This window comes from Trichoderma evansii (assembly GCF_050947405.1).
Source record: "Trichoderma evansii strain SZMC 28006 chromosome Unknown GGI43scaffold_17, whole genome shotgun sequence".
In the NCBI taxonomy this organism is placed as follows: Eukaryota; Fungi; Ascomycota; class Sordariomycetes; order Hypocreales; family Hypocreaceae; genus Trichoderma; species Trichoderma evansii.
Genome location: NW_028145189.1, coordinates 783,509 through 799,555, shown reverse-complemented (window position 1 = coordinate 799,555; position 16,047 = coordinate 783,509). Strand labels below are relative to the sequence as shown.

General features: G+C 51.7%; 4 protein-coding genes across 4 annotated transcripts; 2 read left to right on the top strand and 2 right to left on the bottom strand.

Annotated features, from left to right (window-relative positions):
• Nucleotides 1-3,228: 3,228 nt before the first annotated feature.
• Nucleotides 3,229-7,557, top strand: GGI43DRAFT_123327 (folliculin-interacting protein N-terminus-domain-containing protein). Its single transcript, XM_083199072.1, has one exon. It carries the CDS (start codon nt 3,624-3,626, stop codon nt 7,185-7,187), a length of 3,564 nt encoding a protein of 1,187 aa, XP_083058456.1. The 5' UTR covers nt 3,229-3,623; the 3' UTR covers nt 7,188-7,557.
• A 295-nt stretch (nt 7,558-7,852) lies between these two features.
• On the bottom strand, nt 7,853-10,786 carry GGI43DRAFT_411413 (ATP-dependent RNA helicase DBP10). Its single transcript, XM_083206713.1, has 2 exons — nt 10,431-10,786; nt 7,853-10,367 (listed from the first exon to the last, which is right to left on the bottom strand). Exons 1-2 carry the CDS (start codon nt 10,696-10,698, stop codon nt 7,927-7,929), a joined length of 2,709 nt encoding a protein of 902 aa, XP_083058455.1. The 5' UTR covers nt 10,699-10,786; the 3' UTR covers nt 7,853-7,926.
• A 163-nt stretch (nt 10,787-10,949) lies between these two features.
• On the top strand, nt 10,950-12,329 carry GGI43DRAFT_411411 (uncharacterized protein). Its single transcript, XM_083206712.1, has 3 exons — nt 10,950-11,235; nt 11,289-11,332; nt 11,396-12,329. Exons 1-3 carry the CDS (start codon nt 11,161-11,163, stop codon nt 11,925-11,927), a joined length of 651 nt encoding a protein of 216 aa, XP_083058454.1. The 5' UTR covers nt 10,950-11,160; the 3' UTR covers nt 11,928-12,329.
• Nucleotides 12,330-12,809: 480 nt separating this feature from the next.
• GGI43DRAFT_123305 (uncharacterized protein) lies at nt 12,810-14,844 on the bottom strand. The gene is made up of 3 exons (XM_083199071.1): nt 14,405-14,844; nt 13,129-14,336; nt 12,810-13,050 (listed from the first exon to the last, which is right to left on the bottom strand). Exons 1-3 carry the CDS (start codon nt 14,591-14,593, stop codon nt 12,870-12,872), a joined length of 1,578 nt encoding a protein of 525 aa, XP_083058453.1. The 5' UTR covers nt 14,594-14,844; the 3' UTR covers nt 12,810-12,869.
• Nucleotides 14,845-16,047: the final 1,203 nt, after the last annotated feature.

The window sequence follows — 16,047 nt, the reverse complement described above, 5'->3', positions numbered from 1 at the left end:
AGCTAGTGCTGGACTCTCTAATTATGGGCCGTGCCTCTCGCTAAAGCAGGCGACAGTCAGATTTTTTTTTCACTTGCTAGGCCTCCTGGTCACCTACTTACCTGCAGCATGCTGTACGACATGCTTGGCCATCTGCAATGTCATGTCGGGCCGGTACTTGGACAGACAAGTTAGAGTCAAGGACACCGACAGGTGATACATTGTATTTGAGTGGCTAACGGCGCCTAGGCGATCTTCGGACTATCGTACTAGCAGTTCTAGCGGCCGACTCGAAGCAGATGACTGAGTAATTGTACATCCATCCAAGTCAATGGATGAATGGAGGTGAAAAAGACGGTCTGTCGCTCGGGGCAGCCGAGTAATGAATGGCCTGGACGTCTGGACGCCTGGACAGCGCATGAGGCGCGTGAATGCCATTTCTACGAGCCTTGGAGAGTATTAGTGATGTGTCCGCAAGCTCATTGGGCATTGCGAGTCCTGTTGGCCCCGTTGATGCCTGGCTCCTCTCATTCGCCATTCTGTCGGGAGTCTAATAAAGCGTACATGCTGCTTTCTCGGCCCCCCTGTCGACTTTTGACGTGTTGGGGAGCTGCAGAAGCAGAGACAGAAGCAGCCAGAGACAGGAGATGGACAGCCAGAGACGCGATGATGATGTCAAAGCCTAGGCGATCTCGCAGTGCTGCGGCAACTAAGAGGAGTCATCTCCGCAGCGATGCTCTGCACATCTGTTGGGGATGATGCAACGTGTGTATGGCGAGCTGTTCATGCAGAGTTTAGAGGAGCATCAACACGAAGAGTGCTAACAGCAGTACGGAATAGTGGCAAACCTTTTCTCCTCTTCCTTATTTTTCTCTATTTTTCTCTTTTGCCGCTGCTGCGAAAAAAGGACGAGCGAGACCCATCGAGGACCCTGGATTTTCATCGTCGAGAGCTCTGGCCCTCACGAGATCAGCACTGCTGTGGATATGGGTCCCGAACAAGACCGATGGGCCCCGAACAAGACCGATGCGCCGTGGCAGGCCTGGTCATTCGGTCGAGGAACCACCTTGTAGCGCGCATCAAGCCAGGCGGGGGTGGATAATAATAGTTAGTAGCTGTAGCAGCCGGCGTTGCTCGTAAATTCAAAAGAGTAATAGACGGCAAGCAGACGCAAGAAAGGGATGGAGGGGGCCGAAAAGCGCCGCCAACTTCCAAGCCAGCCAGCCAGCCGTCGACTCCATAATAAACTTGCACTTGCTGGCTTGCCTGCATTCACCGCATTTTCGTAGCTTGTGTTTCATAACTGCTGCTCAACAAGACCAGAGCAAGGCCCTTCCTTGCGAGGTGGCATGTGAGCATCGCATCCCTCGCGCTGACGCCGCCAGAGTGACTCTGCGTGCCAAACCGTGTGAGTGGGCTGGGGAATGATGGGCTGAGACAGTGTTTTTACCGCAACTTGGGCGATGGGAAAGTCGATGGCATCATTGGGCAGATGGAGAGGCAGCAGCAGAGATAGAGAGAGTTGTGAAATTTCAAGTGTCTCAAGTCTGTTTGATTGGATGGATGGAGGCTCATGGATGTGCGAATGGGGGTGGAAAGCCACGTTGGAAAAGTGACGTTGATGCTTCTTTCTCTTGTTGCTTTGTTTAAGGGTGACTCTGCTGTATTAGTAAACCTAATACTAGTCAAGCTGATAGAAGAAACCAGGGCAAGCAAGCTGTGAGTGCAAGTAATTTCGGGCTGGTCTGGTACCTGACGGGCTGAGGGCCGAGCTCCATGCCGAGAAACAAGCATTTGCATGAACTAAGCTGAGCTGGGCTTTGCAATGCTATGATCTCACTGTATATAGTACAGCCTGTTTCTTCAAAATCACCATGTAGCCTATCTCGTATCAACATTGTGTTATCAGCACAGTCAAAAAACAAAGATAAGTCGAATAAGGTCAAAAACCGTATGCATATAACATTGGGGAATGAATCACAGATCTGCGGCCAATCACCGGCAGCGCTTTAATAACGCACAAACGAGACGCCCTATGATCTGCCATTTGCGATTCACTTGGTCTCGGATGTGCATACAGCGTACCCACCACCTCAGCAGGTTCCAGCCCAGAGGTACTCGGATCGTGCTGGTGGCTGTGCTTGTCGCACAAGTAGCACTAACAGCGAGATCCATTCAATTCCATCCATATCCACAGCACAACGCGCCCCGCGCTCTCTCCGCCGCGGCTACTGCGCTGTGGCTCTCGCAAGTCCAGAGTCTGGGTTAGCGAAGAGGAAATTTAAAACAAAGTCGGGACGGGACCCCTTGGCTTCAAAATGAACCTTGTTGTTCCATCGCTCACGAGGACAATCCGTGGCAGCTGAAACTATGCAATCATATCATCTATCGATACTACTAGTACTTGTGCGCTGCGCAGAAACAATAGCACTTGACACCGCCAGCATTGTTCCGGCTGCTGTACTGTAGATCAGTTAGTCACTCAATCCGCCAGGCCAGTCAATCAGTGCCAAGTTCGCGGGAATTTCCTGAGCTGTACTCGTAACCACAGCTTGGCGCCTGTACCGCTCTCCCTGTATTACCACAGGCCTGGAGCCCATCCCATTGAGCCCTATACCAAGAACAACGTCAAAGCCCACTTGGCTGCTAGCCCACCGCCTAGCCCGCTGCCCAACCCACTGCCAACCCACTGCCAACCCACTGCCAACCCACCGGAGCCCACTAAAAGCCTCTGAGCGCTAGCGGGAGTTGGCCGTGCTGGCGCTTCACTGGCAGGGGACCTGTCTGCTGCCCATTTTGCTGCCCACCCCACCGCTCTCGGGTTCCGCCAACCTCTTCCTCTCCATTCGCCCATCACCAACAAAAAGGGCTCGAGCTGCCTCGCGAATAGGCCTCGTCCCGACGCAAGCAATTCGCCTCTGGAGGGGCGATTCCCGTTGCTTCTCGCAGCCAGTACTTATACCAGCACGAACCATCGCCTCGCACCGCCTCGCATCGCATTCGCGCTGCAGTTCCAGCGCCCCTGCATCGCATCCCCAGCATCTCCCTTCACGCACGTGCCCTGCGTTTTTCGTCTGGCATCGCCGGCTTTGCTGCGTGTCTTGCCTCGAGAGCCCCCGGACCGGCTGCCAGACTGAGGATTCGCCTGCTCACTCTTTGATGACCATCGTCTTTCGGGCCAGACTAATCTCCTCCTGATATCCGACCTTTTGCTAGGGCTGTCTCTGTTGTGTCGTTGTGTCGTTCAATTTTAGTTGCGCTCTTGTCATAGTCATAGGCGAATAATCCTGGTGACACGGCTTGCGACTCACAATCTAATTTCGTTCAAAGAGGCTGAATCCACTGGCGCCCGACGATACTTGAATGGGAATTGAACCAACTTAAAGGAACACGAAAAAGGGCAACAAAAAGGAATAAGAAACAACGAACATGTCTATGTGCCGCCGCCATGTATCGACTTCAGCAGTATTTGTGATGGCGCATCGCTTGGTTTAACTTCCTCACCGAAGCTGGTATTCCGCATCATCCGCGCCGTGTTTAGCTTCATCTCCCGTCCTTTAGATATTGATATTCGCATCTTCTTCGACAACTTTCTTATTTAAATTTCACCTTCGACTCTCCCCCACTGGCCGTCACCGCACGATATGCTAGGACGGCTTCTGCATCTTGGCTCCGGAGGCCAGACGACAGGTCCTACTCAGTCCAACAATGGCTCACGACCCATCCTTTCCCTGGAATCCGTCCAGGAAGACTCTCACACCCGCAACCTGCTTTTCCCCGACGCCCAGGATCTCTATCAACATCGCAACGATCAAGTGTTTCCATTCTTTGCCCCTCCGGTAACCTCTTCCGCATCACCAGCAAACGCTTTCGACTACAACGATGACATCGAACTCGATGTCAAGGACGTTCGCGTCATCATCATGCAAGATGCTTTGGGTCCCACTAATGCATCTCTGCTCTATGATAGCCACCCTCTTCCCGAGTCCGCAGCTTCCGCTGAAAGGCATTCTACTGCCACTCAGGATCTTAAAAGAGCGGTTCCCTTTTCGCCTCGCAAGGGAAGCCAAAGCCAGGCTCCACGCCCAACAGGTATTCATACCGATGGCCCTCCGCTTCGCCAAGGGGCATTTGATCGCCGAGCCTCGGTACACGGCCGTAGCCCCAGTTTTGGAGAAACTGATGGGCAGCGAGCTGCGCGCGAGTATCGAGAGGAGCTAGCTACCTTTTCCAGCTGCATCTTTGGCAACTCAGAGCTCATGGCTTACAAAGGCACCTCCACAAAGGTCCATGTTGTGCCATCCGAGCCACGCATCACCGACTATGGCAGCTCAATGTTTGGGGATGGCCGCAGCTCTATCGGGCGTGCTAGTGGGCGCTCAAGCAAGCTGTCCCAGTCCTATTCCTCTCAGACCATGTCTCCAACACATCCACCGCTGCCCACCGGCGCGTCTACTCCACGCCATAGCGAGCGGAAGAAAGTTCTCATCACTCGGCTCTTCCCCGTAACTCTGGCTGCTGACGACTTGGATACTGTCACACCGCCAAGCCGGTATTCAGATGACAACGGGGGCTTTCCATTTCCGCCAACCGGCGATGAATCTGCAGCCAAGAAGAAGAAGCCACAGCCAAAACAGAGGCGCACGCCAATGTATGCTGTAGTCCTTGTCGTACAGCTCCCACCTTCCCCGTCACGCATATCTTCAGCCGTACCCCCCAAGCCTGTCTTTCGCGAGCCAGGATCGTACAATGACCAAGATCTATTCTCTTCGTCCTATAGTTCGACTCGCGCGTCTGGTTGGAATATGTCGGGATCGGGCCTTTATGGCGAAGCCACAGACTCGTCATTCTCCATCGACGTGGAAGACCGAATCGATTCGCTTACGAAGCACTGGGACATTGTCATGCGCACCTTGACCTATCTCCAGTCTGTCGTCTCATTCAGGTTGCACACCATGCTCAAGCAAACCGACATGGCATCCCCAGGGCCGTATTCGGCAAACTTGAGCTCTCGAAGACCATCCGTTACTACCGACAGGCGTCTGGATGAGTCTCGGATCAAGCCGTCCAAGAGCACCACCAAGCTTGTCTCTCTACTGCCAAACTGCCTCTCAGATGATGTGCATATTGCATCAGAAGTCGGTCTTGCTAGGACTAGGGTTGTAATGGGCTTGAGTGCTTCCCGGGTCGTCACTGGACAGGGGCGTTGGGGGATCTGGCGTGACGAGGCTATTTGGACTTGTAAATGGGCTGCCGGGCTACACCAAGGTGTCTTCCTTCATACCCTGCTTACCGGATTCTTGGCAACGCATGTCGACTGGCTGCAGGCACTCAGCTCTCCTACATACAGGAGACGGGCACTGCTTCGAAAACAGAATCAAAATGAGGATGATTTGTCGCTGCCGGCGCGTACCATTATTGTCTCAGAAGACAAGATGGCTGCGCGACGCATCATCTTTTTGCTTTCTGCGTTTCTGCCAGCGAACCAGCAGGTGCATGGCCCTCGAGTACATCGACCAAGCACGTCGGGTGCTTCGGTTGGCGCCTTTTCAAATTCGCCTCCTTCGTATGTTGTTCCTGTTGTGCGAGAGGAGTCCCTTCGCCGCAAGATTAACCGCCGTACCGGCTTTGGGCGCACTTCTCACTCCAGGACAGCAAGTCAGAGCACTAGGAGCGGAACGTTGTCGTCTCAGATGGGACACTTGAACATTACGGATCCCTCAAGCCACCAAAGGCGCGCTTCCGATGCAGCTTCCATTCGAACTCCTGGCCTTCCCATCCCGGGCCATGACCTGATGAGCCGGAAAAGTAGCGTTGCTACTTCTACCATCATGCAGGATTCAACCACGCCGCATTTCTCAACTATTCAACGGACCGATAGCCTTAGGCGGCGACGGCCAGGAAGTAGTGGCAGCGCAGCGGCAGATGACCTGAAGCGATCTCTTAAAAGGGGAGAGAGCGGCAGCGCTGGAGGTGCTCGCCCGCCAAGCCAAGGACTCCGATGGAGCAGTATAATGAGCGGGCTATGGAATGCACGCCGTCGTGAGTCTATGGACAGCGGTAGCACTTACAGCCAAGCTAGCGACCTTCGATCACCAATCAAAGCGGGCTTTCCTCAGTCCAACAGACTGTCTGATATAGGTCGTGAGCTCGCCCCTCATGAAGAAGTACCCGGGAGATCACCGGGACACCTGCGCCAGGCGAGTAACGCTAGAGATGTCGATGCGACGCGAGGAAACGCTGAGCGCACTCGAAAATCCTTTACTCAGCCCGACAGGACACCAGATCCTACTGGCGCCTTTGAGTCTCCGGTCAAGACATCAATCAATGCCGATGATGGTGTTATCGATGTCGATGTTCCCTTTCCCGACTACATTGCCTCTTTTGAGTCTGCCATTAGTTCTCCCTCTAGCAGTGGATATCTGTCGACACCAGGCCTGCCCGGCCTGGAATCTTTTGAACAAACCGGACGTATCTCGATTGATGGTGATCTGCCCCTTAATGCGGCTGGCTGGTTAAACCGTTTCCATCCTGACTTCGTCTTGCAAGGAATTCCTCCTCAGGAGAACCTTCTTGAGAAGGTCAAAGCTGCACTCCAGGCTGAGCCTACACCCGCCGTCTTCCAGTCTGGTAGCGATGATGTCTCTGAGCGTTGGATCGATGTGAGCTCTGCTCTCGTCGTGGACACGACTACAGATTCTATCCTCCGCGTTACATACCGCCGACTGGTTAAGCCAAGGCCAGTTGTAGAAAACGTCGTTGGAGGTGTTGCCATTACTCCCTCGGCTTTGCCTCAGGAAACCATGCTGGATGAGAAGTGGGTTGAAGAATTGGTATCTGTGCCCGATGATACTTTATCAGAAGCCTTGGAAAAGGTTATCCATCTCATCCCAGACTCTAGCAAGGAACATTCTTCTGCTTCTTCTCAAGTTCATGTCGACATCCTTGGGCCTCTCGACACCGGTAGTAACATGCCAGATACGCTCTCGGAGGTTACGCAGATACCGGAGCCTCCTCTCGAAATACCGCGGAGGCAATGCAAAACGGTGGTGCTTTCTGCGCTTGAAGATACAATTCGGGATGTTATTGATCGCAGCGACGATGACACCCCAAACAACTTCGGACGAAAGCAGCAGCCTCCAGCGAGCGAGAACGTGCTACGCCTAGCAGTCAGGCAGTGGGCAAACACTCTGGACTCGAGCGAATGAGCCCCGAAAGCCACACGTACACGACCCCCTTTTTGTACCACCTTGCTTTTTTCTCACATTTTCATCCCTTTTTCTACGACACTTGTTCTAACGTTTCTTTATTCATGACGTTATGAATTGGTTGCTACGATATAGGACGACAAACCAAACGAAACCTGTACCACCACCTTCTTAATAATTTGAAACCTACCCACAACATATGATACCCCAAAGGGCGCAGAGATATCGCGTCTTATCTTTCTTCTTCTTTTGGGCCAACCATACTCGCTTTAACTCTATACATGTTGTTTGTTGGCTGAGAAAGCCAGTCCTACGTTCCCCATTATCACAAGATATCTTTTTTGGGCCTAGCGTTTTTTGTTTGATTACTTTTTTTTGATACTACGTTGATTGTTTTATGAGCGAGGCGTTTGGATGATATCAAAGGGATACTACCTGCCTAGCTATGGAATGCTAGCGCTGACTTACACGTTTGCCATACAGAGCGGACTCTTTCTTAAGAGAAGAGTAGCGGAAAGCGGCTGAGGACAGCCGCTTTCTTGAGATTTTCGATAGATTATGCTTTTAATCCTAAAGATACACTTTTGTTTTAACTTCAACTTCTGCTATCCTTCCGATGTGTGACATGTGTGTCTATTTTCTCTCAAGATTTGAACTTGTGAAAATTGAAGCAAAGAAAGATGTATATATAGTATTATGCCTGTACATTATTTCTAAATAACGCTTGTTTCTTAATCCTCTATCTCCTTTTACCTCCTTTACCCTTGACCTGATGTCTACCCGTCTTCGCCCTCTTCCTCTCCTTCTCCTGTCTCGCCCTACGAATGTCATGTACATCCTTAATCTCCTTCTTGCTGCCCATACCATCCTTGAAGCGTCCAACGCGCTTCTCACGAGCCTCGTTAACTCTCTTCTTGCGCTGCTCAAAGTCATCCCGATACTTGTCGGCCTCCTTGGGCGCCTGCTCCTTTTTATGCTTGTACCGCACGCCCGAGGGAATGTGGCCCACGCTATTACCGCCACCCTTGACTAGCTCGCCCACCTGCGGCAGCTTGTGCACGCGGTTCGCCTTCTTCCACTTGTCGAACCGGCCGCTCTGGAAGCTGGCCGCGATCTTGACACCGCTCTCGCCGGTAATGAGGCGCGCGCCCTTGGAACCGTCCTCGTCGTTGGCGCTGTTGACGTACTTCTTGGATTTGGCGTCCCAGCGCATGCGGGCGCGGGTCGGTGCGCCAAAGGCCTTGGCTGTCTCGTCGTTGGTGAGGTCCATGGCGGCGTCGCGGGCGAGCTCGACGAAAGAGGAGGCGTTGTTGCCGCCGGAGTGGACGCCGTAGCCGCGCTCTTCGGCGGCGTTGACGGTGCGAGGGGTGTAGGACATGAAGACGTCGTTGTCGCGCCAATCGGTGCGGCCCTTATCCTTCTTGGACTTGCCTGTGTTTGTGATTGTGACTTCGAGATTGTCGTCGCCGTAGTCTTCTTCTTCATCTTCGTCCACGTCCTCATCGTCCTCATCGCTATCCTGGGCCGGAGCACCACCGAAATCGTCGTCGACTTCCATGTCGTCTTCTTGTTTATCTTCCTGCTTGCGTGGCTTGACTCTCTTGCGTAGCTCCTTCATCACTTCCGCCGCTGCACTTGACGCCTTGTCTCCCTGTCCAATCTCGAAAATGGTCTCCTGAGGCTTGAAGTTGCTGATCTTGGCTAACATGGCAGCTCGAGCCTCCTCTGCGCCATCGACATCCTCGCCGAAAAGAGGATGCAGCTGTGACCATCCCCTGGATGCTACTTCTTCTCTTGAACGCTTTGCGCTCTGACTTGAAGCAGAGTTTCGGGTCTTCATGTAGAGCTTTTCTGCTTTCGCAGCAACAGCTCGTAAGGCATGAACATCGTCACTCTGATCCATAAACTTGTTGAACCATTCCATGTGCGTTCCTACAGAGTCTCGCTGGAGTGATCCAACAACGACATCTTCAGTGTATGATGGATTCTTCTCTGCCTGCCCAACAATCAATCTCTTGCCCAGGAAAAGCTGCAGATCCAGTAGATACGGGGCATCGATATCTCGCACTAAACTGTAAGCCCAACCCCTCTGACCGGCACGGGCTGTACGACCAACTCTGTGGATGAATACTTTGGGTTGCGGGGGGAAGTCGTAGTTGATGACGTTGGCCAGCACGGGAATATCGATACCTCTGGCGGCGACATCTGTGACGACTAACAGGTTTGTTTTACCATTTCGGAAATCCTCTACCTGGATTCGTCGAGCAGTTTGGTCAAGAGAACCGTATACGTGAGATGTCGCAAATCCGGCTTGCTGTAACAAGTTGTAAAGATACTCGACGTGATGTTTCGTAGCTGTGAAAATGATAGTAGAGTGCTCTGTTGGCTTTCCAGCGCCAGAATCAGGTCCGCGCTTTCGCTTCTTGGAATTGTTATCTGTCGTTTCTTGTGCGCTCGCCGGGGGTCCGAGAGGAACCCTGATCACATCATGGAGGATATGGAGCAGGGAGCCTTCCTTTTCAGCTCCCTTGACGGAGAAGAATGCAATTTCCAGGTCGGGAGACATTTTGGTATCCGCATCAAGACGCACAAGACTGGGGTCCTGGAGACCAGCGCGAGCAAACTCGACTAATGAAGCGGGAAGCGTCGCGGAGAAGAGGAGAGTCTGTCTAGAAGGAGGGAGGGCGTGTAAAATTTCGGTCAACTGGGTAGCGAAACCCATTTCGAAGAGTCGATCGGCTTCATCGAAGACGACATATTTGATTGATGAGAGATCAAGGTTCATCTCGACCTTCAGATGCAAGAATCGACCAGGTGTGGCAATCACAATGTCTGGGTTGGCAGACAAGGAACCAAACTGCTCCTCCAAGCTGTCACCTCCGACCAAGAGTACGGCCTTGAGATCTGTTCCTCGTCCAAGTTCCTTGACAACCTTGAGCGTCTGGATGGCCAATTCTCGTGAAGGCGAAAGAATGAGCGCTCGGGCACCAAACTTGGAACTGTGGGCGCGCAGTTTCTCAATCATGGGGATGACGAATGCGGCTGTCTTTCCTGAACCTGTTCGGGCCATACCAACGACATCTCGTCTTTCGAGAACCAGGGGGATCGTTTTTCTCTGAATCGGCGTCGGTACTGAGAAACCCTTGCGGGCGATGGCTTTAAGGATATTTGCATTGAGACCTGTATAGTAGAGAGTTAATCAGTGATAGTTGGTTAAATGAGAGCCGACTGCTTTTTGCTTACCCATTGCTTGGAAACCACCGCCTTTTTTCACCGTTCTTCCCTTCAAGTTGGAGGCTTTACGATATGAGGCTGCCTGCTGCAGCGCAATGAATGCCTCATCATCATCATCGCCATCTCCTCCCGCGCCCGCGTTTAGAAAACCGTCAAAATCAAGTCCATCTTCGCCGAAGCTCTGTCCTCCATTCTCGCCTTCGCCGGGGTATAAAGAGTCGAGAATATCCAGCTCCGGCTCGGAAGCAGCAGGCGATGCTGCACGACGACTGGGCATGATTGCGACGCGCTATATGTGGTGAATTGCGCTGATTTTATTGTTTCGCAGTCTTCCGCAATCACTGCCCCAGACTTAGCAGTGCTACTTTAGAACATGAAGTTCTAATCTTTTTTTTTCTCCATCTAAAAGTTCGGGCTTATCTTATCGGGCCAGTGGGGTGGGAACCAAAAAATTATGGGACCCCTGCGATCCAAGTCTCTTAATGCGGCATTGCGCGCATCCACTTCTTTTTACTGCGAATCATCTTTGCCAATCGCCCGACTGAGAGCACGCGAGAGAGCTGCAGCTTCGTCGACGTTTTCAACCACTCGCCAGACGCTCGTTCTTCCCCGCTTCATTGTCTTGATACCATCGCCATCCATTCAATAGAGTAATTGTCTATATAAACAGAGTGGAGAAGAAGAAGAAGAAGAAGAAGAAGAAGGAAACCTATTTTATAAACATCAGTCGATAATCACTATGGCGGACGTTGACACAAAAGACGACAAAGATGCGCTCGATGCTCTCGAGCTTGAGGCCAAGGAGTTTGACAAGGTACGTTCTGCGCTTCTAATAAAGTTATAATTATGCTAACTAATCAACTCTAGGATGCCGAGATTGATCGAATCCTTAAGGCGTTTCGCCTCGATGCGTGAGCGCCCTCTTTCCCGATAACACAACGCTTCTTCTCTCTTTCTAACGTCTTCATCTACAGATATGCCGTTCTAGACCTGCAACCTGGTGTTCCCGAATCAGACATCAAAGTCACCTATCGCAAAAAGTCCCTCCTCATCCATCCCGACAAGACAAAGAACCCCCGCGCGCCCGACGCCTTCGATCGCCTCAAGAAAGCCCAGACCGAGCTCATGGACGAGAAGCACCGCGAGCGCCTCGACGAAGCCATCGCCGACGCCCGTATGTTGCTCATCCGGGAGAATAAGTGGACCGTCGACAGCCCCGAGCTCAAGACGGACGAGTTCGCCAAGAAGTGGCGCGACAAGGCCCGCGAGGTGCTCATCGACAACGAACACCGGCGCAGGCGCCAGATGAAGGCTCAGTTGCAGGAGGAGGGTCGCGAGCAGCGCCGCCAGGACGAGGAGATAGATGAGAGGAAGCGAAAGAGGCAACACGAGCAGGATTGGGAAGCGACAAGAGACGTGCGGATTAATAGCTGGCGACAGTTTCAGAAGGGCAAGTCGGGCGATCCGGATAAAAAGAAGAAGAAGAAGCTTAAGCCGATTGGTTGAGGGGAGGGGCTGAAATATGAAGTAATGATTCGAGTTGCGACCTTTTTTTTATCTTGCTTTTTTATTCGTTTCATGAAGGAGTACTCGGTTTGGACGGTTTTAAACCAGAGGGGTTTCATTTTTCTGTGAGTTGCTTGAGTTTCGTGATGGATTTGACATCTGACAATGGTAGCCGATGATATCAAAGATGCACATCAAAGACCGCACCTCCTTTGACATCCATTGTGATGCAAAGTGATGGTGAGAGACATTAGACCATGGATCACAGAACACATGGCGGACGTGATGAAGATATAGTTGTTACATCGCTACAACAGTGGATACAAATCATCACCTTTATCTAAAGCACATAGAGCAGGCAAATACCATTATACATAAATATACATATATCATCTCATGTATTAATGAGGGGAGATTGGTCTCTGCGAAAACGAAAAAGTCTCTTCGCCCCCTTTTTCTCCCCTCATCGCTTTTCTTAAGTAGTTGCAGTTATTAATATACACGATGCTCACAATAGCGTCCACGCCCGAGCATAGCAGTTGAAACCGAAAAGCTCATGGAAGAAGCTTTTGGGCATGAAAAGTTGACACAACCCGTCTTGAGCAAGTGCCATCCGTCAATAATATCCTACACCATTCGAAGCCTTCTTTTCCCTTTTTTTGTGGCCGTTGAAAACAACCATCGAATGCAAGCTCTCCCTCCCTCCTTCACACTTACTCACTCTTTTTTTATATGTATTCGATTTCCCAGGTCTATGCAAAATGAGATCCTCCTTTCCTCCTTTTTTCCGAGGCTACCAACGTTTTATGCATGGTCGCGTTAGGTTTTTTTTGTTTTTCAGGTTTAGATTTTGAGTTTGTATATCCGAATGCTGTACAAGAGAAAAAGGTCGAACCAGATAGGTAAGATTAGTTGTGAAACCGTTTCTCGAAAGGATAAAGCTTAGTCAGAAGAAGGCTTATTCTCCTTCTTTCCCTTGTCATCGTTTGTCGATCCGCCGGTAGATCCCGGTGTGCCTGATGAGGCTCCATCCTTCTCGTGAGCAGGGTGGTTAGTCAGCGTATGCCACACGGACTTGAGAAATCCTTCGTCCTTGTGGGAGTTGGGGTCATTGGGATCGGAGCTGCATGTCGGGAAAAGCTGTGTGTTAGTAAAGATCCTACATGCATAAGCAGCTCAGGTTTTGGAATCTCCTTCTGACCTTGACGAAACGTTCATGACGCGGCGAGCTGACTTGTCGTCCATCTCATCGGCGAGCATCTCGAGGATAGTTCGCTGACTGGCGCTGAGAGACTTGGGCATCTTGACTCGGAATTCAACCTTCAAATCACCAGATCCTGCCCTTCGTGAGCCGAGTCGCTTCATACCCATGCCAGGCAGAGTGACCTTGTCGCCTGTGTTGGTACCGGTGGCCACCTTGAGATTAACCGATCCATCCAGCGTGGGAATCGTGACCTGTCCACCGAGAATGGCTGTGGTGAGGGGAATGTTTGCAGTGTAGAGAATGTTGGAGCCCTCGCGGCCGAACTTGGGATCGGAGGCAACCCGAACAAAGACATAGAGATCTCCGTTCTGGGCCCGGGCATTGGCAGATGTGGATCTTCCGGTTATGGGAGCATCACCGGCGCCATCTATCCGGAGTCGCATACCGTCCTCGATACCAGCCGGAATATCAACAGTGATGGTCTTCTTGTTGCGCACAACACCCTGTCCAGAGCAAGTGCGGCATTCCGAGCTCTTGGGAATAGTTGAACCAGTACCTCCGCAGGATCCGCACGTCGAGGCCATCTGGAAGCCGCCCTGCGCATAGTGTACCCGTGTGCCTGTTCCGTCGCAAGTGTGGCACTGCGATCGCTGTGCGCCAGCCTTCAAACCACTTCCAGAGCATGTGTTGCAGGATTCCACCGGCGTGATAGTGATGGATTGGCTAGTGCCCTTGGCAGCCTCCATGAAGCTGATGCTTACATGAGACTCAATGTTGTCGCCCACCAAAATCTCTTGCTGGAAAGGATTCGATCGACGGCCGCCGCCGCCAAATGCTGAAAACAGATCCTCAAAGTTGAAGCCTCCGCCAAAGCCACCTCCAAAGCCACCCTGAGCACCGAATCCTGCAAAAGGATTGCCGCCCGCAGCTCCGGCAAACGGATTGCCTCCAGCTGCGTTAGGATCAAAGCTCGCATCGCCAAACTGGTCGTACTGCTCTCTCTTCTTCGGGTCGGAGAGGATCTCGTAGGCGGTTTGGATCTCGCCAAACTTATCCTTGGCTGTGGGGTCCTTGTTTGTATCGGGGTGAAACTTCTTTGCTAAGCCATAGTATGCTTTCTTAATCTCGGCAGCCGTCGCAGACTTGTTTACACCGAGAGCCTTGTAGGGGTCCTTTGACGCCAAGGTATTGGTGGCATGGAAGGTCTATCACGAAGATGTTTGTTAGAATCTGTGGGGCATGTAGTCATAGTTCTGGAGTTCCGGCGACCTACCCGCTGTGATACACGAGTCGACTTGTGCTCTTTCCGCGCATTGGGTCTCTCGGATCCAGAGCGAAACGACGCCGTGTGAAGCTGAGCGCCTTTACGCAGGCATTGCTGGATTTTGGGACGTCCCGAGAGGTTGTGGCTCTTTGCAAGTGCCCGCGCCGGAGCTGCGGCCTTGGAGAGGAGGGTTGACATGGTTCGGCACGGCAGACCCAATTTGTGGTGGTTTCTATCTTTTTTTCTTTTTCTGTTTTATCCCGGTTACGCTTCTTCCTCTTTCGCAATCAATCCTTGTGCGCCCAAGCCGAGCATGAACAGACAAATCAAATCGATGAGAAATAAGACAAACGAGACTGGAGAGAAAGGCTAGAAGCGAATCGGCTTAACTGGCGCGGCTCGAAATTTGTCCCCTCTAAAAAGTTATTAAGCAAAAAGCTCTCCACCGAGCGATTCTATCGATATCTGGCGAACCAAAGAACGGAAACGAATATGCATCGAAAAAAATTAAGGTGGGGTCGCTCTCTCTCAATTGCTTGCATTCACCAAAAGGGCCTTGACAGCTCAACTTGCCGCGTTTCTACCGATTTTAAGCCGAGGTCATGTGTTTTTCTCGATAGCGACGCAACTGCTTGGTATGCCGTCATAAGCCGGCCGATCCCGCTCCGGGTGCCGCTTTTGCTACAGTTGGAGAAAGCCAATTAATCATCTCCAAATGGCCGGCAGCCGTTATCAAGCTGTCTCTTGTCCGGATCCATTGTGTTATAGGCTATAATGCACGAGTTGCTGCCGCGATCTTCGGACGTTGGAGAAGTCGTCATTTTGGGATCGGCAATGGAAATATATACTTCGCCGGATGAAATACTGTCTTGAGCTTCTTCGAGATCGTGCGGTAACTTGTCATAGCGAATTTGGAAATGATGGCTGTTTACTGCCAGCCCAGCCTCTGCGAAAGAAGACAAGATGCCTCGCCTGTTAATAGAAGCTTCAGGTGGGAAAGGTGACGCCTGTCGCTTTCTTATTTTACGCGCCGACCGAGAATTGATAAGCCAGCCGCTTGGCCCCGCCGAGAGCAACGGGGGTTTGGATGACAGGCAGGCAGACCAACAGCGGTGGACCAGGGCCGTGGTGTTTGTCGCTGTGTGTGTGTGCATGCGCAGCTATGGCAGTTAGAATGCCTTGCATGAATACAAAAGCAATACCGGATACCTTGTTAGTCGCAGCGACTGATGCAAAGAGCAAAGACACAAAGGCTCGCCTCCGAGAACAAATTAAACCTTCCGAAGCAGCCTCATGCACGCCTTTGTCCAGTGCTGATCCCGTTGGCTGATGACATCCGCGTACCTACATTGTGCTGGCATGTCATGTATGTAAGAACTGGACATGGGACGCACAGCAAAGTGGACCGTCGAACCACCACAGCCCGGCCCGTGCCCTATGAAGGATTTCTTCAGTGTCTGTCATCCTTGTGTGCCTGTCCCGTGTCCCTCCTTTGTCTCGCATGCGATGTTTCACGCCACCTTCTTTTTTTGTTTCTCTAGAGAGTAGGCGAGATCTCGTTCAGGGTTGAAAGAGGGAAAAAATTCGCTGTAGACAAAGAACTTGGAATTATTTCATGACTATGCTGTATTTGCCAATTCGCATCAAAGATA